Consider the following 24,867-nt stretch of genomic DNA (forward strand, 5'->3'; position numbering starts at 1 on the left):
GTGAGAGTTGGACTATAAAGTAAGCTGACTACCAAAGAATTGATGCTTGTGAATTGTGGTGTTTGAGAAGACTCTCAAGAGTACCTTGGGCTGTAAGATCCAACCAGTCCATCCTAAAGGAAATCAGCTCTAAGTGTTCAGTGGAAGGACTGATGTTGAAGCTGAAACTCCAATACTTTGGCCACCTGATGTGAAGAGCTGACTCATTGGAAAAGACCCTGATGCTGTGAAAGATTGAAGGCAGGAGGAGAAGGGGACGACAGAGGATGAGATAGTTGGATGGCATCACTGACTCAATGGACATGAGTTTGAGTAAGCTCCAGGGGTTGGTGGCATGCTGCGGTTCTCAGTGTCACAAAGAGTCGGACATGACTGAATGATTGAACTGATGAGATAACAGCCCTTGGAGAAGGAAATGGCACCCCACTCCAGTATTCTTGCCTGGAGAATCCCATGGACGGAGGAACCTGGTAGGCTATAGTCCATGGGGTTGCAAAGAGTCAGGCACAACTGAAGTGACGTAGCACGCACACCTGAGATAGCCACGGAGACAGTCCTGCCCTAGGAGTGGCTCTTGGCCCAAACTGGCTCCCCTGTTGGGTGTTAGATGGTAATACCAGGCCAAGTCCCTGTACCCCAGAAACTAACACAGGATTTTCTAAGCGGTCCCTAGAAGGAGGGGAAGTCCTGAGCCCTGGTGTCAGGAATTGGGGCAGGCTAGGAAGGGAAGGTGGTGGAAGGGGTGGATGTATTAGCAGAGCAGCAGGAGTGGCTGAGACATCTAGTTCAGCCACAGGAGTTAAGGTTTGAAGCACTATATCCTCACTCTCATTTCCTTCGTTTTCTTCCTTTCCCTGATGTAACAGCCCACATACTCGCACACAAAGGACCTCATCATTCTTCCTTGCTTCTTCACAAAAGAGCCATGGGGGGCGGGGGGAAGCTCTGTAAAGCTGTAAATAGCCATTGGTTCTTTCTAACCATAAAAGGATACACTTTTGCTTTGGTACCAAGCCACCGGGAGGAATTCTAGGATGGGGCTTTGGTGATTTTAAGAACCAAATGGAACCTCTCTCTTTTCCCTGGGACTATCCCACTCTTGGACAGGAGGAGCTTTTTTCCCCCTGTTTCTTTCCTCCATTTGACATCAGTAAAAGTTTTGAATATCACAAAATTGATTTGGCTGTAAATGGAGAAAAAATTGCTGTTGCTTGGTCATTAAGTCATGTCTGACTCTCTTGCAATCCCATGAACTGTAGCCGGCCATGCTCCTCTGTCCATGGGATTCTCCAGGGGCAAGAGTACTGGAGTGGGTTGCCGTGCCCTCCTCCAGGGCATCTCCCAACCCAGGGACTGAACCTGCATCTCCTGCATTGGCAGCCGGATTCTTCACCACTGAGCCACCCAAGAAACCCTGGAGCAACAGCACCAAACGAAAAGAGATGAAAACCCTTAAAGGACAAACAGAAAATCCTAGATAAATCTCCAAGTCTGGTCTTGTGGTTTTACATATACCAACAACACCGGAGAGCACGAACTATGTAGTTAACATGGCACTGTGGACAGAACGTGGTACATAGGGCCCCGTGCTAACCCCACCTAAAACCCCTTGTGGAGACCCTGACACTTACTGCGGCCACGCCTTCTTACAATAAAATATCTTCCTCTCAGTCAGGGTTTCATGGCCCTCATTAGAGCGCTTGCCCAAAGTGTGCCCGGGGGAACCTTCTTTAGGGGTAGTGAAACATTCCCCCCTTTTAAAGCCAAATTCAAGACCGACAAAACACAAATGGCAGACAGATGCTAGAAAGAAAACAGAACTGGTTCACGAACTGGGTGAAAGTTCAACAACTGTTTCCTCTTTCCCACGGGGTACCCCTCCTCAAATACAAAAAAAAAAGAAAGAAAGAAAGAAAAACAAACGGACTTATTCTGGAGAAAAAGCCCCTACAGAGAGGAAATGAAGCTTCTGGGTGTATACACTGGAGCGGCCTACCCCACTGTAGGGAGTTTGTCCTCTCCCCAACGTTGATTCCTTCCTCTGACTGCCAAGCGCTGGGTCAGCCAGTGCCACCTTGGGGAATTTTGAAGCAATGACTGGTATCCGCACCTGCTAAGAGTCTCAACCAGAAACCTCCCAGGGTGGCAAGGGGACTGGGACATCTAGCCACAGGCAGCAAGGCCCCTGGTTTGCTCCCCAAAATTTGTTACCTTGTCCAAGCATGCACTGCTTGCTGTGTTGTAGCCACGAGTTCTGGGAAACTCACTCAGGACAATGCAGATAGTGGAGTGCAGTTTATTACACCGGCAGGCCCAAGGCAGTCTCCTCTTAGCCAAGGACCCCAACTGGTTTTTGTGAAAACCTTATATACCCTAAGTGTACGTGCCCAAACCCACCTCCCCAAATTCTCTGAAACTAGTCTGAAGAAGGGAAAAGCAAGATACAATCAGTTAACTGGTATACCTTAAGCCTAGGGAGTTAACACTGGACAATTATCATTAGGCCTGTGGTCATACCCCAATAAGCATAATAGAATGTATGATTCTATTCGGTCACACAGAAAATTAGGGTATTCTTTTAGGCAACGGACAGTCTAGATACGAGCCCTGGGGCTCTTCCTTCCTGGTTCCTGGTTTTCCAGTTGGTGTGTCATTTCCGTAGATACTGGGCATATAGCTCACAGTCCACAGTCTGGTCCAGGATGGAGTCCTGCTTTCAAGATGGAGCCTGTTCTGTTTCTTCATTAGCACTGTATGCCAACAAATCGAGAAACAAGTTGTTGGGACAAGAAAGAATGACTTTATTCAGAAAGCCAGCAGACCAGAAAGATGATGGGCTCAGGCCCCGAAGAATCCTCTTTCCTGAGTTAGGATTCAGGCTGTTTTCATACTAAAAGGGAAGGGAGTCAAGTCAACCATTTCCTGGTTCCAATCAGACTCAGAAGGGATGTGTTCCTTTCTTCCTTCCTGCAGCCACTCACCCATGGGCCTAGTCGGGGATGTTTCCTGTGAGCTAAACAAAGGTATTTTAGTTTAACACTCCCTACCTGGGAGGCAGGGTTCACAGAGATGAGCCATTATGTATAATTCAAGCTTACATGCAACATCCCTTTAGTGATTAACTTGCAGAATACAAACGTTCTTCCCTATTACAGTGGAATGCCATTTTAAAAATGCTGAAAGCCTGAAATTTCATATCAAACAAAATATCCTTGTAAAACACAAGCGAAAAAAAAAAAGTTTCAGATAAACAAGGCATGCCAAGGTCCAGCCCTGGCTGACCCAGGGTATTCAAAGGGGTGACAGCGTTGGTGACTTATTCAAATATTCATCAAAGATATAAAGAATAATAGAATGAGGATAGCTCAGTAGGAAAATTCAGTGGAGAAAAGAGGCTGAGTAGCTTGGTTTATGCGGAAAATCAATATAACCTGTGACACCAGGTTAGCTCTGACCACAGAGGCCGCAGGCGTCCTTTCGAATAGTGGAAGGTGCCCCACCTTAGACACCTTCTCGTGTGGGTCTTAGAAGCCCAGGCAAATAAATGGTCGCAGAGGACCTCCGTGCTCCAGATGGAGACTCAGCTGGAAATTGAGAAGAAGAATGACATGGGGAGACCAAGCTTTGGTGAGCAAGGCCCGTAGCTTTATGTTCAACAGGGGTTTTTATACCCTAAGTTACACATAGAGGATAATAGGGGATGCAAAGTCAGCAGTCTTTGATACTTATCAAAAACCAGGGTTTCTTTCCTGCAAATTTATCATATACAAATGGTTTAGGTGATTTACATCAACTTCTGGCCAGAAGGCTGATTAACATTTTATGACTCTTGACAAAGGTTTGTCAACCGTAAGACTTATTTTCTCTAAGAGTAATTATTTTAAGGTTTGGCGCCATCCTCCGAAGGTGTTAGATAAAGTTACATTCCTATAGGTCGGGGGTGCAGTGGGTTTACAACAAAGGAAAGAATTTATTACCTTAAGGGTCTAAAGTTGCTAACACTAAGGCCACTACTTATTTTTTCTACATACCAACTATATGAATTAATACACATTCAAGGATACAATACAGGGGATGTGGAAACTTGGCAGCAAGCATTGGCTCATCAATGAAATCTTTTGCTAGTTTTATTCTGACAGTTTCTAACTCTCTGAGAGGCTCTAAGCTATTTGAATATCTTAAGCTTCCCGTGCCTCTCGAGGCTGGGAGACTGTAAACAATCGTATGCATAGCTGTAGGAGTCCGGGTAAACTTGTCAGGCGAGTTAGAGAGCTACCTGAGGGGTTTGGATTTAAACAGTCCTAATGCCCAGGAACTTTATTAATTGGAGCTGTAAGTTAACTCTTTGTCAGAGAGAGCAAGATGGTGGTGGGGGACAGCCCCCAGTAAAGTCAGAGGTGAGAGCACAAAGCAATAAAGTAGGCAGACTCTGGTTTTTGGGGGGGTAGATGCTCAAGAATATCCAGGGGGACTCCTGAGGCTCGATCCTGCCTTTGCATATGCTGAGCCTCCTTCCTCATGACCTTTGTCACGAGTGGAGCGCCTCTCGCAGGCTCCCGGCGAAGGCATATCTGCCCTACAAGAAAAAAATAGTCTGTAAACCAAAAGGAAATTAAATTCAATGATATTTTGGAACTGCAGTCAGAGAGACTATTGACAATATAAGTGGTTTAAAGCTACGTTTCTTTCTTTTCTTAAATTCTTTACAAACAATTGACTATTTTAAATTCAAATATAGTGACTGTGTGGGGCTTCCCACGTGACTCAGAGGTAAAAGAATCCACCTGCCAAAGCAGAAGATACAGGCTTGATCCCTGAGTCGGGAAGAGCCCTTGGAATAGGAAATGGCAACTCAGTCCAGTGTTCTTGCCTGGAGAATCACATGGACAGAAAAGCCTGGCAGGCTACAGTCCACAGGGTCACCAAAGGGTCGGACATGACTTAGAGACTAAACAATAAGAACATAATAACTGTATACCAGAGTTATAGTAAATGCAGAAGATGAACTTTAACAATAGCACAAAAGGGAGCAAATGGAATTGTCTTACCTGGATGTGAAATGGGATAACATTAATTAAAGATAGAATGTTGTGGAGAAATGAAGTGACAACACGGAGTCAGTCAGGACCTCCTGCCCCACTGTCTCACAGCCTCACACTGCATGTTTATGTTCTGTAAACAGCGATACTGCTGACCTTGGGAGCACTGGGCCATGGGCCACTTTTGTCTGTCTAGGTGTATCAGTAGTCTTGAAGCAGAGAAGGCAATGGCAACCCACTCAAGTACTCTTGCCTGGAAAGTCCCATGGACAGAGGAGCCTGGTAGGCCGAAGTCCCTGGGGTCGCTAAGAGTTGGACACGACTGAGTGACTTCACTTTCACTTTTCACTTTCATGCATTGGAGAAGGAAATGGCAACCCACTCCAGTGTTCTTGCCTGGAGAATCCCAGAGACGGGGGGCCTGATGGGCTGCCGTCTACGGGGTTGCACAGAGTCAGACACGACTGAAGTGACTTAGCAGCAGCAGTACCAGTCTTTGAAGACTCGCCGCCGCTGCTGCTGCTGCTGCTTCCTGGGTGAATAAATGTGTCTGCAGTCCCCACAGCTCCTCGAGTCTTCTTCCACCTTCCCTGATCTGCAGTTCCGTTCAGCCGCTCAGTCGTGTCTGACTCTTTGTGACCCCATGGACTGCACCATTCCAGGCTTCCCTGTTCATCACCAACTCCCAGAGTTTACTCAAACTCATGTCCTTTGAGTCACTAATGCCATCCAACCATTTCATCCTCCGTCGTCTCCTTCTCCTCCCACCTTCAATCTTTCCCAGTGTCAGGGTCTTTTCCAATGAGTCAGCTCCTCGCATCAGGTGGCCAAAGTATTGGAGTTTCAGCTTCAAATTCAATCCTTCCAGTGAACACCCAGGATTGGTCTCCTTTACGATTGACTGGTTGGATCTCCTTGCAGTCCAAGGGACTCTCAAGAGTCTTCTCCAACACCCCAGTTCAAAAGCATCAATTCTTCCATGCTCATCTTTCTTTATAGTCCAACTCTTACATCCACACATGACTACTGGAAAAACCATAGCCTTGACGAGACGGCCCTTTGTTGACAAAGTAATGTCTCTGCTTTTTAATATGCTGTCTAGGTTGGTCATAACTTTCCTTCCAAGGATTAAGCGTCTTTTAATTTCATGGCTGCAGTCACCATCTGCAGTGATTTTGGAGCCTCAAAAAATAAAGTCAGCCACTGTTTCCACTGTTTGCCCATGTACTTGCCATGAAGTGATGGGACTGGATGCCATGATCTTAGTTTTCTGAATGTTGAGCTTTAAGCCAACTTTTCCCTCTCCTCTTTCACTTTCATCAAGAGGCTCTTTAGTTCATCTTCACTTTCTGCCACAAGGGTGGTGTCATCTGCATATTTGAGGTTATTGATATTTCTCCCAGCATTTGGCATGGACCAAATGTCTTGTGGACTTCTTGGATAGGACCAAATACCCTGCAAGGGCAATGACAAGTGTCCTTGTAAGAGGGACACAGAAGGAAATTAGAATACATAAGAGAAGACTATGTAAAGATGATGGAAGTAAGGAGAAGAGGTAAAGTGATGTAGGGTCACAAGCCTAGGGATGTGGAAAACTCTTCAGCTTAAAAGGCAAGGACATAGATTCTCCCCTAAAGACTCCAGAAGCTGGCTTTGCCAACACTTTTATTTTTATCCCATAAGACCCATTTAGGGCTTCCCTGGTGGCTCAGAAAACAAAGAATCCTCCTGCAATGAAGGAGACTTGGGTTTGATCCTTGGGTCAGGAAGATCCCCTGGAGAAGGAAATGGCCACCCATTCCAGTATTCTGGCCTGGAGGATTCTATGGACCGAGGAACCTGGAGGGCTACTGTCCATGGGGTCACAAAGAGTTGGACATGACTGAGCAACTAATGTTTTCACACTTTCACTTTCAAGACCCATTTTATATTTCTGAATACCAGAAACATAAGGTAATAATTGATGCTCTATGTCACTAAGGTTTTAAAATAGTTTTTATTGCACTATAGTTGATTTACATGGTTTACAATTTTGGGTTAGTTTCAGGTGTACAGCAAGGTGACTCTGCTATATGTTTACATATATCCACTCTCCTCAGATTCTTTCCCACGTAGGCCATTACAAAGTGTCAAGTAGAGTTCCCTGTGCTCCACAGTAGATCCTTATTAGTTATCTATTTTATATATAGTAGTGTGTATACGTCAACCCCAATCTCCCAATTTATCTTTCTCCTCCCTTATCCCCTGGTGACTATAAGCTTGCTTTCTGTATCTGTGACTCTATTTGTTTGGTAGATAAGTTCATTTGTATCCCTTTTTAGGATTTCACATATACATATATCATGTGATATTTGTTTTTCTGTGTGGGACTTACTTCAGTCAGTGTGACAACCTTTAGATCCATCCAGTTTGTTGCAAATGGCATTATTTTTCTTGTTATGGCTGAGCAATACCCTGTTGTACATTTTTACCACATCTTCTTTATCCATTCCTCTGTTGATGGACATTTAGGTTGCTCCCATGTCTTCAGTTCAGCTCAGTCACTCAGTCGTGTCCGACTCTTTGTGACCCCTTGAATCGCAGCATGCCAGGCCTCCCTGTCCATCACCAACTCCCGGAGTTCACTCAGACTAACGTCCATCAAGTCAGTGATGCCATCCAGCCATCTCATCCTCTGTCGTCCCCTGCTCCTCCTGCCTCCAATCCCTCCAGCCTCAGAGTCTTTTCCAATGAATCAACTCTTCTCATGAGGTGGCCAAAGTACTGGAGTTTCAGCTTTAGCATCATTCCTTCCAAAGAAATCCCAGGGCTGATCTCCTTTAGAATGGACTGGTTGGATCTCCTTGCAGTCCAAGGGACTCTCAAGAGTCTTCTCCAACACCACAGTTCAAAAGCATCAACTCTTCGGCGCTCAGCTTTCTTCACAGTCCAACTCTCACATCCATACATGACCACAGGAAAAACCATAGCCTTGACTAGACGGACCTTTGTTGGCAAAGTAATGTCTTGGCTTTTGAATATGCTATTGAGGTTGGTCATAACTTTTCTTCCAAGGAGTAAGAGTCTTTTAGTTTCATGGCTGCAATCACCATCTGAAGTGATTTTGGAGCCCAAAAGTAAAGTCTGACACTGTTTCCACTGTCTTGGTATTGTAAGTAGTGCTGCAATGAACATTGGGGTGCATGTATATTTTTTAAATTATTGTTTTCTCAGGATATATGTCCAGGAGTGGGATTGATGGATCATATGGTAGATCATGTCACTGGATCATCAGTCACTAAATTTGTGGTAATTTGTTACAACAATAATAGGAAACTAATACAGCATAGATCTAAAATCTTATTGAAAATATGAAGTTATGCTATACAACTCGACTTAACCAAGTTTCTGCGATAAAAAGCTAGTTAGAAAACCAAACTTTCACTGATGGTCACATAATTGAATTCAGTATAGTATCTCAAAGGACTTTTAAGGGTACCCAAGACCAAAAGTAATGATGCTGAAGCATTTTGAAAGATCCTTTGGGAAACTTTGTAGGAAGAAGAGAAGAACACCAGAGAAGAGACTTCCAAGGAGGCATTTTATTTTCAAATTAGAAGCATGAAAAAGCAAAATTCTTCCCTGAAAGAAGTCTTCTTCAAAGAAGAAAATGGGATATGTTAGCACTAATGATTGATACTGGGTAATTTCAGCTCTGAGACATTTTTTACTGTAAAGGAAAAGCATGACAGCAAGGAGCTAAGCTTCTAATGTTTTGTAATATACAAGAGAAAGAAGACAAAACTATCATAGCAGTGTGGCCTGAGCAGTGCCTGAGCCCCAGATAAGTGGATGGCTTTGTTGCTCGTAGACTACCACATTCGTTTGCACTGACGTTTTTTTTTCCCCCTGATAAGAAACACTTGAAATGGACAATGGTACCATCAACAATATTTCTTCGGGGTGCATTTCCACTGATGCCAGCCACAAAGAACATTTTTGAACCCAAAACTGAGCAACATCTGTTGAGTTTTTTCTTTATCTTCTGCCACATGGATATAAAACGGTATTTTTTTTGAAAAAAAATATGCTATACTGTGACAACCCATTTGCCACATGTGGCCTTGGCCTCGGTATTTGGGGAAAGTGTAACCCATTCTTATCTCACAGGACTGTTCTGTCAGAAACCAAGAGATGGGTTTCCCTTCTGAACTCAGAACACCAAATCCTGCAAAATTCTGGAGACAGCGTTCAACATATTTCAAGCTCTTCTCGTTTTTTCCCAATTCCCAGTGCTCATTCACAAGCCTTGCATGCGAGACATCCAAGAAGATGTTCTGAAAGGTTTCTTTCCTGTCAAGAAAAGAATGTAAATGTATTCAGCCAACATTTAGAAAGCACCAGGATGGCAGAAAATATGACACCTCCCTTTCCTTAAGGATCCACAACCCAGAGGAAGAAACAGATGTACACTCCACACACACACACACACACACAACTATTTACATGCCTGCTTCAAAATGTTTCCAAATAATTGAAAGTGAGAAAAATCCTCGGTCGTTTATGATACATTTAATAGCAGAGAGTTGGCTAGATATAGTACAGCATATCTCAAAAAGTCCAACCAAACATCCCATCAAAGGAGAATAACAGTGTATGTTCCTAAAAGAGCAAGGACTATAAGCGGTGCAACCTTCCATGGGGCTGAATTTTCTTTAAAGTTTCTTGTATGAAAAATGTGGCATTGAGAGGTACAAGCTACGATGTATAAAAGGGATAGGCTACAAGGATATACAGTGCAAGGAAACATATTTATTATGTTGAGAAGACTTTTAAATGAAATATAGCCTAAAAAATATTGAGCCTCTATACTGTACACCTGAAACTAATATAATGTAAATCAACTAAACTTCCATTTAAAAATTGAGATGTCAAAGTATACTTCACAAAATATCTAAATACACAAGATAATGTTTCTTCCAACAGATAGTTCAACAAAATGTACATCTCAGGGAGATGAGAGCCATGTTGATCTTATGGCTTCATGTGTCCCGAAACCCTTCACCACATACCACTAGAGAAGTACAAAAATGCAGTTTCAGGAGCAGAAACATAGGAAAAAAGGATATTGGATTTTTTTTCTTTTGGTGATAATAATCAGGATTTTAGCCCTGATTCTATTATTGGACAAGTTACCTGAGACTGCGTTTTCTCATCTGCAAAATCAGCATAACATCTTCTGTGGGAAGGAGTGATTGGTGCAGAAGGAAGATCTCAAAGCAATTCTCCCCCTTCTCAAGGAGGAAGAGTTTCCAGGAACCTGTCAGTTTCAAAGTCACTTCTTGTGCTACAGTTAGACCCAGAGGGGCAAGATATCCAAATATATATTTGGGTTTAGAGGAAATAAAGAACTGCCTTAGGACAGGCACTTCATTCCAGATTTCCAGTTATATTGTCAAGTATTATTTAATCCCTATCTACCATTTTTCTCCATGCAAACATTTCTTTAATGAGTCTCATGGGAACACAGTTGAGCCAGAGCAGGGTTAAAATACTATTGACTCTCCTGGCTAAATCAATTCTACGTATTTAGTGTATATTTAGATTTTATTTATTTTTTGATGTTACTATTATTATATTATATATTATTAAGCATAAATGGATATCAGTGGAAAATAATTGTTTACTTTTTCTCTGATTCCTTATCACACAGTTACCTTCTCCAGAGGCATCTAGTGATGTGACAGATTTATGTAACTTTCCAGAGGCGTTGTTTGGAATTTCAGATGTGCTCTACTGTGATGGCGCACTGGCTACATGATTCTGCCCATCTTAGTTGTTGCTGATGTTGTTGTTTCACTAAGAATATATTTTTGCTGTTGCTGTTGCTTCAGAATATATTTTTGGAGTTGTTCCCTTATTAGTTCACAGAGGGCTGCTTCATTCTTGTTAACGGCTGTATATCATCCCAGCGTTTGGACTGCACCATAGTAAATCTATCCATGTCCCTACTGAAGGACGGGTTTTTTTTCATATGCTATGCTATCATATGTTCATACATCATGCACACCATCCAATTTGGTAAAATCTTCCATTTAATGCACGTATTATTTTACCCAGGCATTTCAATTCTAGGAGTTCAGTTTTCAGTAATACTTATACAACTTGTGCGATGATCTATTTGTGAAGACATTTATTGCAGAATTTTTGTTATCAGGAAGAACTGGAGAGAAATCAAGTGTGTAAATACGGGCACACAGAATTGTACATCTCCCTCTTGTGGTCTATGCAGCTGTCAACATAAATGAAGGATGCCTGTACGAGCTTACGTGAAAGCTGTGTATAACACACTGCTAAATGAAAAGAGTAAACTGCAGTAGAGGCATGCATATGTTGTAGAGAAAAAACCAACAAAACAACTCATACATACAAAGTTCTAAAAGCAATGCTAAGAGTATCTACATGGGGACAGCAAGATTTTTGGAAATCCAAGTGAGTGAGCCTTCACTTTTTACTTTGTACATTTGTATCCTTTGCATAGGGCTTCCCTGGTGGATCAGTGGTAAAGAATTCTGCACTGCAAGAGATTCAGGTTTGATCCCTGGGTTGGGAAGATCCTTTGGAGAAGGAAATGGCAACCCACTCCAGTTTTCTTGCCTGGGAAACCCACAGACAGAGGAGCCTTGCGGGCTACAGTCCATTGGGATTGCAAAAGAGTCAAGTACAACTTGGTGACCACACACACACACACACACACACACCCAGACTTTGCATAGTATGAAGTTTTTTGTTTTGTTTTTTTTTTGGTCAAAAAATGAATAGTTTCAGTGAAAGTTTTTCAATTCCACCATGATGTCCAATATTCTTCCAGGAGCACTTTTGTGAGATCTAAGGAAGTTGATATGTGGAAAAGAACCTACTCTAACGAAGTTCCTGCCCAAGCTCAGCAAACATTACCTAATACGGTTCCCTTTCTTACCTGTGTAGCTCTGAACACCATTATAATTTAGTCTCAGATCCTACATTTACAAGTCTGGCCCATAGGGCAACTGAACTAGTCTATCAGAAATTTCAGAAGCAAAAGGTAAAAATCTCACCTTTTATCTTCAAGCACTTTAGGAATTTTTAATAACTTCAAATCCATCTTGTCACCACTCGATGCCTCAAGTGTTGGTTTTTCAAACACAAAAAGCAGGGTTCTCAGATAATCCACCTGCACTGATTTTGAAGCTGCAACTTTTTGTATTGCCTCGCCCAAGCTCTCTTGACATCCTGTAGAGAGGAGAAAAGCAAGCATCATTCCCCCCACCCTTTCATATCTACTATAAATTAAACGGGACATCTTTGGCTTTAATTTAGACCGGTCACCTTGAATCTGGAAGGCTTGTTCCCAGTTGATGACCTGCGGGCACGCTAGGACTTCCTCTAACTTGTCAGGAGCTTTGGTGAAGATGTGGTAAGTGTTGGTATAATAATCCAGGTCATCCTTCATCTCCTGACGTAACAAACACCAATCACATTTACATAGTGATATCATTCACAAAATGCTTTGCCTGTGTCCCGAGTGCTAGAGACTAATTTACTGGATAGGCTTTGTTGTTGTTGTGTGAGAGAGGTGCAGACATTTCCGTGGACTCCCTTGTAGAACAAGCCACTGGAAGGGGCTCCTTCCTGGTGGTGCCCCGGAGTCAACTGCCCTTGGGACGACGGGCAAGCAGTCCCAGCGTCTGAGATGGAAAGTGCAGCAGAAAGAGTGCGTGTTAAAAGCCTAAGAGAGTGGGGGCCTGAGGGTGGAGGGCTAGGGTCCAGGCTCCTGGTCTGTGAGAAGGTGACGCCTCCGTTAATTCTGAAAGTGAATTCCCAGGCGGCGCTGGTGGCAAAAAAACCGCCTGCCAGTGCAGGAGACGTAAGAGATGCGGGTTCAATCCCTGGGTCGGGAAGATCCCCTGGAGGAGGGCACTGCACCCCACTCCAGTATTCTGGCCTGGAGAATGCCATGGACAGGGGAGCCTGGCAGGCTACAGTCCACTGGGTCACAAAGAGCAGGGCACGACTGGGCCACTGACACTTTCAGGTTAGTTCTGGCCCAGCCCTCTGGAGCTGGCACGGTGATCAGCGCTCGGTGTGCCCGTGAGAACAGAGCACTGATAGAAAACAGTCCCCACGCCGAGCCATGGCTCCAGAGCCCACAGAAGCACCCGGGCGCAGGGCCCGCTGTGCCCCCAGCCGCCTGTCTGCCCCCTGCTGCTGGCTCGCTCCCGGGGGCCACTGCAGGCGACACTGTGTTCTAGCATCTCTGATGACTATCTATACGGGTAAGGGGGACGGGCCTGTTAAAGTACCGCTACTCCCAGAAGGATGGGATTCGCGACTCATACTCCCCTGAAAGATGAAGACGCTCTTATGAAACAAACATGGCGTCTACTGTTTCACAAACCTCTGACATCGTCATTTTTGTCAACTTCATCTTCTGTGTCAGGAAAGCAGCGGTCTTACTCAGCACTTACTCAGCACTGCTCGAAGTACTGTCAGATTGCGGTATCGAGTCACAGGGAAAGCCAAACATTTCCTGACCATTTGCAACCGCAGGCATCCAGGTTGAGGTGGATGCCTCTAGAGCAACTGTCTCTAGAGCAACTTCCAGGTCCCGGACTATTGGCCCTGCGGTCTACTCCCGCGCTTTGGCTCACCATCCTGCCCTCTCCTCCAAGCAACCCTTCCCAAATCTGCATGATCAGATGTGTCAAGATCCTTCCCCCCACCCCCCGCCCCGCAGGCCCCTCGCTGCAGCCCCTCATCCCCGTCCTGAGGGTGAGTGGCCTGACCCTCAAGAGCCAGGGTCTCACCTCCTTCTGAGGCCGTATGACGACTGTCTGATACTCTGGCCAGGCGTCCACCAGCACCTCCAGGTTGAACGGGTTTTTATTTCTAATGTGGAAAAGGGCGCCACACACCTACACAAGCAACAACAAAGCAGCAGAGGATGCGTTTCCCTCTGAGACAGGGCCTTCCTGTGGCACAGGAAGTAAAAGCAGGAGTTAGAAGGACTTGATGGGGGACTTCCCTCATAGTCCAGGGGCTAAGACTCCCAGCCCCCAGTGCAGGGGGCCCAGGTTTGATCCCTGGTCAGGGGACTGGATCCCACCTGGTGCAGCTAGGGGCTCACATGCTGTGGCGAGAGAGCCCACGCGCGAGAGAGGCCCGGTGCAGCCACAGAAGCAAATAAACATTTTTTTAAAAGAAGGACTTGAAACAGCAGGACTGGTGGTTCCAGGATGGCACGTTGGAGTATTCATCGAAAGACATACTGCAAAATGGTGCAGGGAGGATCCCCCAAAATCCAAGTTAATAACAAACGAACTGGCTTCTCGAACATGTATTCATTCATTTTTTGAAAAATCCATACTATTGATATTTTTCCTATTTTAAACGTTAATACCACACCATTTATTCAGCATCTGTCTATTTATATCAAATTTGTGTCAAATATGGAGAATTCAAAGGTGGATATGATGTAGCCACTGCCTCCAAGTTAAATCTACAAGGGCAAAGAGATACACAGTCTAATCTTAAAAAGGCATGTGTTCTAATAGGTCTGTGCACATGGTCAGGTGGGGTCACAAAAAGGCAAAGTCACTACCCGTCCAGAAGTGGTGGGAGACTTACAGAAAAACTAACATTTAAATTGGACCATGAAAAATAAATGAACCTGGTGAAGTAAAGAGAAGAGGAAGATCAGCAATTTCCGTTAGGAGAAGGAACGTGATTGGCGGCTTGAAGGTGCTGAGATTCAATCCCACCTGCTGAACTGTGAGGGGTCAGTGATCATAATGCATAGCACATCTTCCATGTTGGGAAATGAAGAGACTTTTTAGATAAACGTTTGTATATCCAGTTAAGGAGTATGGGCTTTATGCTTTGGACATGAACCACCACTAGCATTTTAAAGCAAGGGAGTGATATGATCATATGTGTGTCAGATAGATACTCTGGTTATCAAGTTGCAGGTGACCAATAGCTTGGAACAGTTAAGGAAATCCACTAAACATAGCAGCAGAATTGGTTCAAAAGATATTGTAGGGTCTCTCCTGGTGGTCTAGTGGCTCAGACCCTGAGCTCCCAGTGTGGCAGGGAGCAGGCTCGACCCCTGGTCAGGGAACTAGACCCCGCATGCTGCAGCTAAGGCCTGGTGCAGATAAATGAACAAAAATCGATTTTAAAAAGATATTGTGCATGTATGGCTGAGTCCCCTGTGCTGTTCACCTGAAACGGCCATGATGTGGCTAATCAGCTATACCCCAGTACAAAATAAAAAGTTTTTTTAAAAGATACTGAAGAATCCCCAGGGAAGTAAAGGAGGTGATTGGACGTGGGTGTTAAGATAGTCCCAGGCAGAAGGAATCTTGGGCTTGCACCTCCATCTGCCCTGGAGAGTCCTGAGCCCGAGTCTATCTTCTTCACACCTTAGTCCTCTCTTCCCCCATCTCCCCCTACTCCCTTACCTTCAAGGACTCAGGGATGCTCTCTTCCAAGGATTCATACAAAATCTGAAGCTGCTGGGGTTCACGAAGCACAAACATCTTGTGTAGCACCCAAGCCCCTTCCCTGAGGAAGACACTCTGAGAAAAGAAACACACCAACAAAAACACCTGGATATCTGAGACAGGTATCCCGGAAGAGCAAGGAGAAGTCCCTGAGGACAGCCACACAGTGCTCGAGGTACAACATGGTACCCAAGGTTGTGCCCAAGTACCAACTGGCGAAATCCAGAAACTGGAACTGTATGTTAGCAACCTTGAAAACAGAGAAAACCTTGTATTCAATAATTCCACTTCTAGGAACTCATACCAAGGAGATAATAGCAGACACCTGTAAGAATGTAAACATAAGAAAATTTACCATAGTATTATGACACTGTAAATTTAGAAACGATCTGAAATCCGTTATAGGAAATTGGTGAAGTTAATGATGGCATATCCAAATAATGGATCACCAGGTAGCCATTAAAATGATGTCTTCAAAATGGATTTAATGACACAGGAAAATATCCATGTCATAAAATAAAGAAGAGATGTGATATAATCCCAAATTAGTACTCACCTCAAATTCATTCTGAAACAACGTAGTATATAAGTAAGATACACTTATGAACATTCTTCAGTCTCATATACACAAATATCTGACTGCATACATAATTATATAATATATATATATATTACATGTACTCGATCAAGGAATATAGGATACTTAAAGACATTCTACAAGAGTAGCCATATCTTCTAAAAATTAACAAATACAAGAAATTCCAAGCAATTTTGATGGCTTATAGGAGAGGCGGCAAATTTTTTTAAATCTTAACAATCCTGAAAAATCCAGCATCCTGTGTATGTGTGTATGTGTGCTCAGTCATGTCCAACTCTTTGTGACCCCATGGACTGCAGCCTGCCGGGCTCCTCTGTCCTGGAATTTTCCAGGCAAGAATACTGGAGCAGGTTGCTATTTCCTTCTCCAGGAGATCTTCCCAACCCACAGATGGAACCCATATCTCTTGCATCTCCTGCATTGGCAGGCAGATTCTTTACCACTAGTGCCACCTGGGAAGCCCCATATGTGTGGGGGGAAAAAAGTGAAAGTGTTAGTTGCTAAGTTGTGTCTGACTCTTTGTGACCCAATGGACGGTAGCTCCTCTGTCCATGGAATTCTCCAGGCAAGAAATACTGGAGTGGATTTGGACTTAAGCCTCCTGCTTCTGGTTTTCAGTATTATTTTTACAGTAGTCTCAAGACTTCTCCTTCTATACAGCACCACAGATAAAATATCTAGGTTAAAGATGAAAAGTTTCTCCACAGTGAGGGACACCCAGGGAGGTTCACAGAGTTACCTGGAGAAGAGAAGAGGGAGGAGGGAGTTAGAGGTGACCTGAATGAGATGAGGTGGAATCAAAGAGGAGAGAGCAAGCTAGCCAGTGATCACTTCCTTATGTGTGCTCCACAGTCTGGGCTGCTCAAAGATGTTCATGGAGTTATACAGAGAAGAGAAGAGGGAGGAAGGAGACAGAGGTGGCCAGGAGGATAAAAGGGGGGAATGAAAAGGAGACAGATCCAGCCAGTAATCAGTTCCCTAAGTGTCCTCCACCGTCTGGAATACACAGAGATTCAGAGAGTTGAGTAGAGAAGAGAAGGGGAGGGAGGAGACAGAGGCGACATAGTGGAGAGAAAGGAGAGTCCAAAGGGGGAGAGAGCAGTCAAGCCAGTAACCTCACTCCCAAGTAAAAATAGGTACTGAAGATTGGGTTCTTAAAGGTACAAAATTGATAACAAATATCAAAAAGCAAAGATTAAAATTCTAGAGTAGAGGTTGGATTTTCAAAAATACAATATTAAAGAAAACAAGAAGCAGAAAAAAAAAACCAAAGTCACAAAAGTTATTAAATATATATATATATGAAGTTTGCTTTAAAAAATAGTCTTTTTTTGAAAAGTAATAGTAGGTTATAAAAATGAAAATTAAAGGAGTAATAGAGGACTTAAAAATTGAAAAAAGTTGAAAAGAAGAAGAAGAAAAAAGAAAAGAATGATTGTAAAAATAGTAAAAATATATCTAGGACTTTCTCTGGTGTTGTTGTGGGCAGTGTGGGGTCAGTTCATTTTCCGACAGTTTCTTGGTCCGGCTTATATTTCTCAAGATCTATAGGCCCCTTCCTATGTAGTCGGTACTAACCACAGGGTTTTAATCTATTGCACCTGTCACTTCCAAGGCAGTTTCCTCGGTTTTAGCCTTTGTTTGCTGGTCTCTTCAGTGTCTGATTTCCGCCCTGACACAAGGCGGGGCGGGGGTGGTGGTGGACACTTTTTTAGGCTCACTTGTTCAGTCGCGCTGTGGGGAGGGAGGGAGGCTGCAAACAAATAACACTGGCATGAGCTTGTAGTGTCTCAGCCACACTGGGCCTGCCCCCACTCACAGCGCGTGCACCCTCCCTGCCCACACAGCTCAGGCTCTGGGTTGCTCTGCCGGGAACTGTCCCAGGCTGGCCCTGGGCTGCATGCACCTCCCAGGTCTAAGCTGCTCAGGTTCAGGCACTCAGGTAGTCCTCAGCACTGTTAATAATAGCCAGGACATGGAAGCAACCTAGATGTCCATCAGCAGATGAAGGGATAAGAAAGCTGTGGTACATATACACAATGGAGTATTACTCAGCCATTAAAAAGAATACATTTGAATCAGTTCTAATGAGGTGGATGAAACTGGAGCCTATTATACAGAGTGAAGTAAGCCAGAAAGAAAAACACCAATACAGTATACTAATGCACATATATGGAATTTAGAAAGATGGTAACCACAACCCTGTATGCGAGACAGCAAAAGAGACACAGATGTATAGAACAGTCTTTTGGACTCTGTGGGAGAGGGAGGGGGAGATGATTTGGGGGATGATTTGGCATTAAAACATGTATAATGTCATATAAGAAACAAATCGCCAGTCCAGGTTCAAGGCAGGATACAGGAAGCTTGGGGCTGGTGCACTGGGATAACCCAGAGGGATGGTATGGGGAGAGAGGTGCAAGGGGGGTTCAGGATGGGGAACACACGTACACCCGTGGTGGATGCATGTTGATGTATGGCAAAACCAATACAATATTGTAAAGTAAAAAAAAAAAAAATTAAATAATAATTAAAAATTAAATAAAAATAAAAAAATAAAGAAGAATCTGAATTAGAAAAAAAAAATATAAGTGGCAAAGTAAATATTTGAGAATGAGATGATGACACTCGAAACTGAATTTGTGGGATCTAGGTGAGAGAAAGGGTTTCCCTGATGCCTCAGATGGTAAAGAACCCACCTGCATTGCAGGAGACCCGGGTTTGATCCCTGGGTTGGGATGGTTCCTGGAGAAGAGAAGGGAATGGCAACCCACGGCAGTATGCCTGCCAGGAGAATCTCCATGGACAGAGGAGCTTGGCCAGCTGCCATCCACGGGGTCGCAAAGAGTTGGACATGACTGAGCAAAACTAACACTTTTACTTTCAAGAGAGAGAAAGAAAGAAGCAAAATAGGAGACAGGTCCAACCAAGTGGGAAAAGATGTAGAGTGTAGGATGAGTTTACTTTATGAGGCTAAAAGAACAGCAGTGGTGATGGACAGGGGAATATATTCATAGAATAGAGTGTTGGAATGAGGAATTAGGCCGTTAGAGGTGAGGGTGTCAGGGGTAGATCAGTTCTGGATAGATGGATGTAGGTTTCAAATCGACAGAGTAGGAGTCGGGAAGGGACTGGGAGCTGCAGGTGTCATAGCCATCACCAGAATGTGGCTGGTGTTTGAGGGTCAAGTGCCGAATATATCAATAAACAGAGCGAGGTCTGGCAGAAAGCAGCCTGAAAAAGTAAAGCTTCATCTTAGCCACGTGGCCCAGCACTCAAAGGAAGACGTTTGCTATGCAAGTAACACTTTCAAAGCATGGATTGAAGACCAGGGGTATGCGGACTCTCATCTTTACTCAGGATTCCTATGGGTGCCTGAAGGGTGGCAGGGAAAGGCATGGGCCGATCAGTAGTCTATAATTCAGGGAAAGGATCAGAGAAGCCTGACAGTTCAAAACACTGGCTTTGTACTCAAAATACTTTATTCTCAAAGGACTTTCTAGCTCCAGGGACCTACAATTTCCTTGAGAAACTCATTCTCAGCCCTGGGACGCTGGTGAGTGCGCTTCCAAGGTTTGCAGGGGGGAAATAAATGAACAAATACACATTCTCTAGAATCAGGCTTCCCTGATGCCTCAGCTGGTAAAGAATCCACCTGCAAGGCAGGAGACCCCGGTTTGATTCCTGGGTTGGGAAGATCCCCTGGAGAAGGGATAGGCTACACACTCCAGTATTCTTGGGCTTCCCTGGTGGCTCAGCTGGTAAAGAATCTGCCTGCAATGTGGCAGACCCGGGTTCAATCCCTGGGTTGGGAAGACCCCCTGAAGAAGGGAAAGACAACCCGCTCCAGTATTCTGGCCTGGAGAATTCCGTGGTCTGTAAAATGAATGAACAAATACACATTCTTTAGAATAGGACCCTACTTAATTGAAAGGCTGAGAAGAGACAAGAGTTTGGCTGTCTAAAACAATTCTGCTTACCTGCAGTTTCTTTCTAGACGTGTGCAGAGCACCTTCTGCGGTTTCTCAGTGTGACAATGGAGAAATTTCTCTAAAGGCCACGAATAGTCTCACCCATAATAAATCCCACCTGATCAGGTTGTCCCTGTTTAGCATAAAGCTCCAAGTTGCGGACTCTTATTGAGCAAACCGGAGGTCCTGTTTGTTTACATGAATGAAGTCAGCGGCTTTGTGAGCCAGAGGAAGACTGGGAACATGTTCCATACTGAGCAAATTCTACATTTAGAAGTTTCCCACCACAGCTTCCACACTAGCGCTTGTAGCCAACTGGCTGATCCAAAGCAGTAATAATAAGGTAATTTGCAAAAATGACCTAGCTGCAGCAATATTCAAATACATCATTTGGGCAAACAAAAGATGGAAAATTTGGCTTCCTTGTGAAATACTCAGCCTCGTAACTTTAAACTCTTGTGACCTCAGTGCCTCCAGAGATTGAGATTCCTTGCTTCCAATGCAGGTGTCACAGGTTTGATCCTTGGTCGGGGAACTAGGATCCCACAAACCACATGTCATGGCCAAAGATAAATATATATATATATATATATATATATATATATATATATAAAATTAATTAATTTTAAAAGTGAAATTTTTAAAATTCCTAAAAAAGTATGATCTACTTTAACATTTTGGAGACCCTGAAATAGGGGAAAGGGATATTAAGTCGTCAAAATCTTACCCATTTTCTGGAATGTTGTGAACCAACTTGAGAAGTTTTAATCATTCAGGAAATGAGAAAGGTAAATGTTATTGTCACACAAACAAGGAAGATGATGTTGAAAGGCAACATCGTCCCTGAGGTCACAAAGCTAGCCAGCATTAATGCCTCGAGCTGAAGCCAAAGGCCAGGATCTGTTAGGAAACTATGATTCTTCAGTAAGCAATCCCTCACCCCTGGCTAGGTCATATCTCCTTACAAACCTACCTCATTCACTTCAGGCGACATATTAAAAACCACTAATGAGGATTTGGAACTCTCTGTCTACATACTTGCTAAGGACTAGGCACCATTTCCTTTCTTTTCCCTCTTGCCTATTTCAGTAATTCCATTTTTTGAATCAAAAATTGTTCACATAACCTATGAAAGAATTTTTACATATTTGCAATTTTGTGTGATTAACTTGTTAACAAAGTTGCTCATAGTTACACAATTTATTAATTCATCCCCTTTTAAAAATTGTCTACTTCATGCCAGGAAATGCATAATTTTTTATGTGGTTAAGATCGCACTGTGGATAGTGGAGGCTTGCATAGTTTTGAATATCACAGTAAGTACTTTCAAAGAGATACAACCACATTTAAAGTCACCAGCAGTTCAAGATCCTCCAGTTGAAGAACTTTTGCTGAGAGTTCAGAGGTACAGAGTCTGCTGCCTGACCTGAACTCATGAATTGAGAATCTGGCTGCTCTCTTGAATCAGCAAGTGAAGTGAAGTCACTCAGTCATGTCCGACTCTTTGCTACCCCGTGGACTGTAGCCCACCAGGCTCCTCTGTCCATGAGATTTTCCAGGCAAGAATACTGGAGTGGGTTGCCATTTCAAGAAGAACTTCTTTAGAAATTCTGATAGAGAGCAGATTTATCAAGGGGTCTCCCAGCCCAAGTGTCCTACTGTCTTTTTAGAAGCTGGCAGAGAAGACTCTGGAGAAGGAAATGGCAACCCATTCCAGTGTTCTCGCCTGGAAAATGCCATGGACAGAGGAGCCTGGCAGGCTACAGTCCATGGGGTCACAAAGAGTCCGACACAACTTAGGGACTAAACCATCACTATCAGAGGAGACCCTGGTCCTTGAAAGACCATTAAAAAAACTGCCCTAAGGTTTGAAAGCAAGAGGAGCTCCAGATGAATTCTCTAGGAAACCAGGAATTTACTGCCAGCCCAAAGCAGTGTGCAAACATGCCATCACCATCTCAAGGTGACCTTGAAGGAGTCCACTCTAACATATGTCAGGGTTGAGTGACCCTTTGACCTTTGAAAAGTGAAAAGAAAGTCAAAGTGAAGTCGCTGTGTCATGTCCAAGTCTTTGCGACCCCGTGGACTGTAGCCTACCAGGTTCCTCCGTCCATGGGATTCTCCAGGCAAGAGTACTTGAGTGGGTTGCCATTTCCTTCTCCAGGAGATCTTCCCAACTCCGGGATTGAACCTGGGTCTCCCACATTGTAGGCAGATGCTTTACCATCTGAGCCACCAGGGAAGTCCACCTTTGATCTTTAAGTCCCTTTCTAGGAGATCTTGGAAAGTCAAGTCTCCTCGGGATCTTAGGGATTTTTACAGACGAATGCTGACTGCCGTTCAGATGTGCAGTCCTTCTTGAGGCAGCTGCTGCATCTCAGTGTCACACTGCCAAAGGTTAAGGCCAGGACATCAGTGTGAAAGCAGAGTCCCAGAGACCCCTGAGACACTGCGAGAGAATGTGGGGGGCGAGTCTGCACCAGCCTTCCACAGCCACCCCGCCTTGCAGTCTCCAAGCTCCAAGAGAGTCGGTGCCTCCCAGAGGTTCAGAGAAGCCCAGTTCACTGCCTTTCATCATGGTATTAGGCATATTAAAGATGTGATATTAGGCATATTAAAAGTAAGACAGATAAAACAATTTTTAAATTATAGTAGCTTTATTATGTAGCTTTAAATGTGTTGTTGTTGTTGTTCAGTCACTCAGTCATGTCTGACTTTTTGCGACCCCATGGACTGCAGCATGCCAGGCTTCCCTGTCCATCACCATCTCCCAGAGCTTGCTCAGACTCATATCCATTGAGTCAGTGATGCCATCCAACCATCTCATCCTCTGTCATCCCCTTCTCCTCCTGCCTTCAATCTTTCTCAGCATCGGGGTCTTTTCCAATGAGTCGGCTCTTTGCATCAGGTGGCCAAAAGTATTGGAGCTTCAGCATCAGTGCTTCCCATGAATATTCAGGGATAATTTCCTCTAGGATTTACTGGTTTGATCTCCTTGCTGTCCACCTGTACATTCCATATATTTATGCCTTTGGCAACAAAAAAGAGCAAGGGTTACTACCATGGAACACTTGTGAGTGTTTTGGCTCACAAGACCAGCACAGGACTTATGGAATGTTAATTCAGAGTGGACTCTTGACAGGTATACTTGATAGTGAATATTTTGTTTCAGTTCTGTCAGCATGCCTGTATATATCACCTCACTGGGAAGTCACACCAGAAGACCGAGTTTGGGACTCTTTGTGAAAGTGGGGCCAATCGCATGAGACCCCCCATCCCACTATCCCTTCATGATGGACCTGCAGAGCCCCCGAGCTTGGGGGGAAGTCCAGGCTAGACAGCCGGGAGGGACCATGGATCAGAAGGGAGAGAGGTCACTGGAAATGCAGCCTGAAGTTGTCGAAGCTGAGTAGTATGGACGTGGTGCCTGTGAAAGCACAGTTCACTGCCACCCTCCAGACAGCCCACCTTTCCTCTGGAGACCAGGCTACCATAATCATTTCAAGAAGTTATCCTGTGACTAAAGAATTAACATAATGCGATGCATGGGTTTCCCTGGTGGCTCAGTCAGTAAAGAATTCGCCTCAAATGCATGAGACCCAAATTCAATCTCTGTGTTGGGAAGATCCCCTGAAGAAGGGAACAGCAACCCACTCCAGTATTCTTGCCTGGAGAATCCCATGGACAGAGGAGCCTGGTGGGCTACAGTCCATGGGGTCTCGAAGAGTCAGACACGACTGAGTGCCTTACACACAATGACTATCAGAGCCACACTGGTCCCTTCAGAAAGCCCGGAGGCAGTGATACATAAACCCTTTTGTTCCGATCCCCAGGCTAGATGCATCAGAAAAGGTGACTTGAAGTGTCTTCAGAATGACCACTCTTAAAAGGCAGAGGGTTCTGGGTAGACCCTAGCCCTCTGCACCTTGTAAGCCTGGGCTGAGCTCCAGAGAGACTCCAGAGCTGATGGTGAAGGCTGCTACAAGCTGATGGTGAAGGCTTCCAAAGGAAGACTACTTTGGCCAAGGGATCAGAGAACCTGGCAAGCTCAATAGCCCTGCAAATAGAAGGCGAGTCCAGCAGGAAGCTGCACTCCTGGCCAAGACCCCGAGACAGAGTGTGGAAGAAGTTCAGGTGGCCTGGAGGCAGATTAAAAATAGCACTGGCACCAGAATTAGACAAGGAAGTACAGATCATGTGTTAGCCACTGCCTTACCTTCAATAAATCATCTTTAGAGCCTTAGTTTCCTCACCTATAAAATAAAGGTGACTTGGGCTCTTGGGAGTACTAAAAAAGATGTTGTATATGAAGGTAGCTAACAAATAGGAGTGGCTTGATAAAAGCTGATTCTTACATGTTTCTAGAAGAAACTTTTAGCCATTTGTGATTCTCAATTTTAATTATTGAGATGAAATCTCCAGGTAGTTCAGTGGTTTAAAAAATCCCCCTGCAGTGCAGGAAACGTGGGAGATGTAGGTTCGATCCCTGGGTTGGGAAGATCCCCTGGAGGAAGGCATGGCAACCCACTCATTCTAGCCTGGAGAATCCTATGGACAGAGGAGCCTGGTGGGCTACAATGGGGTCACAAAGAATCGAACATGATTGACGTGACTGAGCATGCACACAAGCATGCAATCTAAGGAAATAACTGGCTGTTACAAAGATGTGAAAGCAGGGAAGATTCATCACAGAAAGGTTAGGAAAAATGAAAAGTCAGAAAACCATTTAAATGCCC

General features: G+C 44.3%; 1 protein-coding gene across 1 annotated transcript; it reads right to left on the reverse strand.

Moving 5' to 3' along the window:
• Positions 1-6,748: 6,748 nt before the first annotated feature.
• Positions 6,749-20,441, reverse strand: LOC133227138 (glycine N-acyltransferase-like protein 2). Its single transcript, XM_061381601.1, has 6 exons — positions 20,141-20,441; positions 15,521-15,637; positions 13,865-13,972; positions 12,387-12,513; positions 12,116-12,290; positions 6,749-9,371 (listed from the first exon to the last, which is right to left on the reverse strand). Exons 2-6 carry the CDS (start codon positions 15,596-15,598, stop codon positions 8,963-8,965), a joined length of 897 nt encoding a protein of 298 aa, XP_061237585.1. The 5' UTR covers positions 15,599-15,637; positions 20,141-20,441; the 3' UTR covers positions 6,749-8,962.
• Between the last annotated feature and the right edge of the window lie 4,426 nt (positions 20,442-24,867).

The sequence above is a fragment of the Bos javanicus genome, chromosome 15 (genome assembly GCF_032452875.1).
Source record: "Bos javanicus breed banteng chromosome 15, ARS-OSU_banteng_1.0, whole genome shotgun sequence".
In the NCBI taxonomy this organism is placed as follows: Eukaryota; Metazoa; Chordata; class Mammalia; order Artiodactyla; family Bovidae; genus Bos; species Bos javanicus.

Bases quoted from the DNA above. Each gene is read 5' to 3' on its own strand.
- LOC133227138 (XM_061381601.1), bottom strand. From the start codon at position 15,598: ATGTTTGTGCTTCGTGAACCCCAGCAGCTTCAGATTTTGTATGAATCC. The intron at 13,973-15,520 runs GTAAGGGAGTAG...TTGCTTGTGTAG, and splicing joins GCATCCCTGAGTCCTTGAAG to GTGTGTGGCGCCCTTTTCCA. The intron at 12,514-13,864 runs GTGAGACCCTGG...TTGTTACGTCAG, and splicing joins TCATACGGCCTCAGAAGGAG to GAGATGAAGGATGACCTGGA.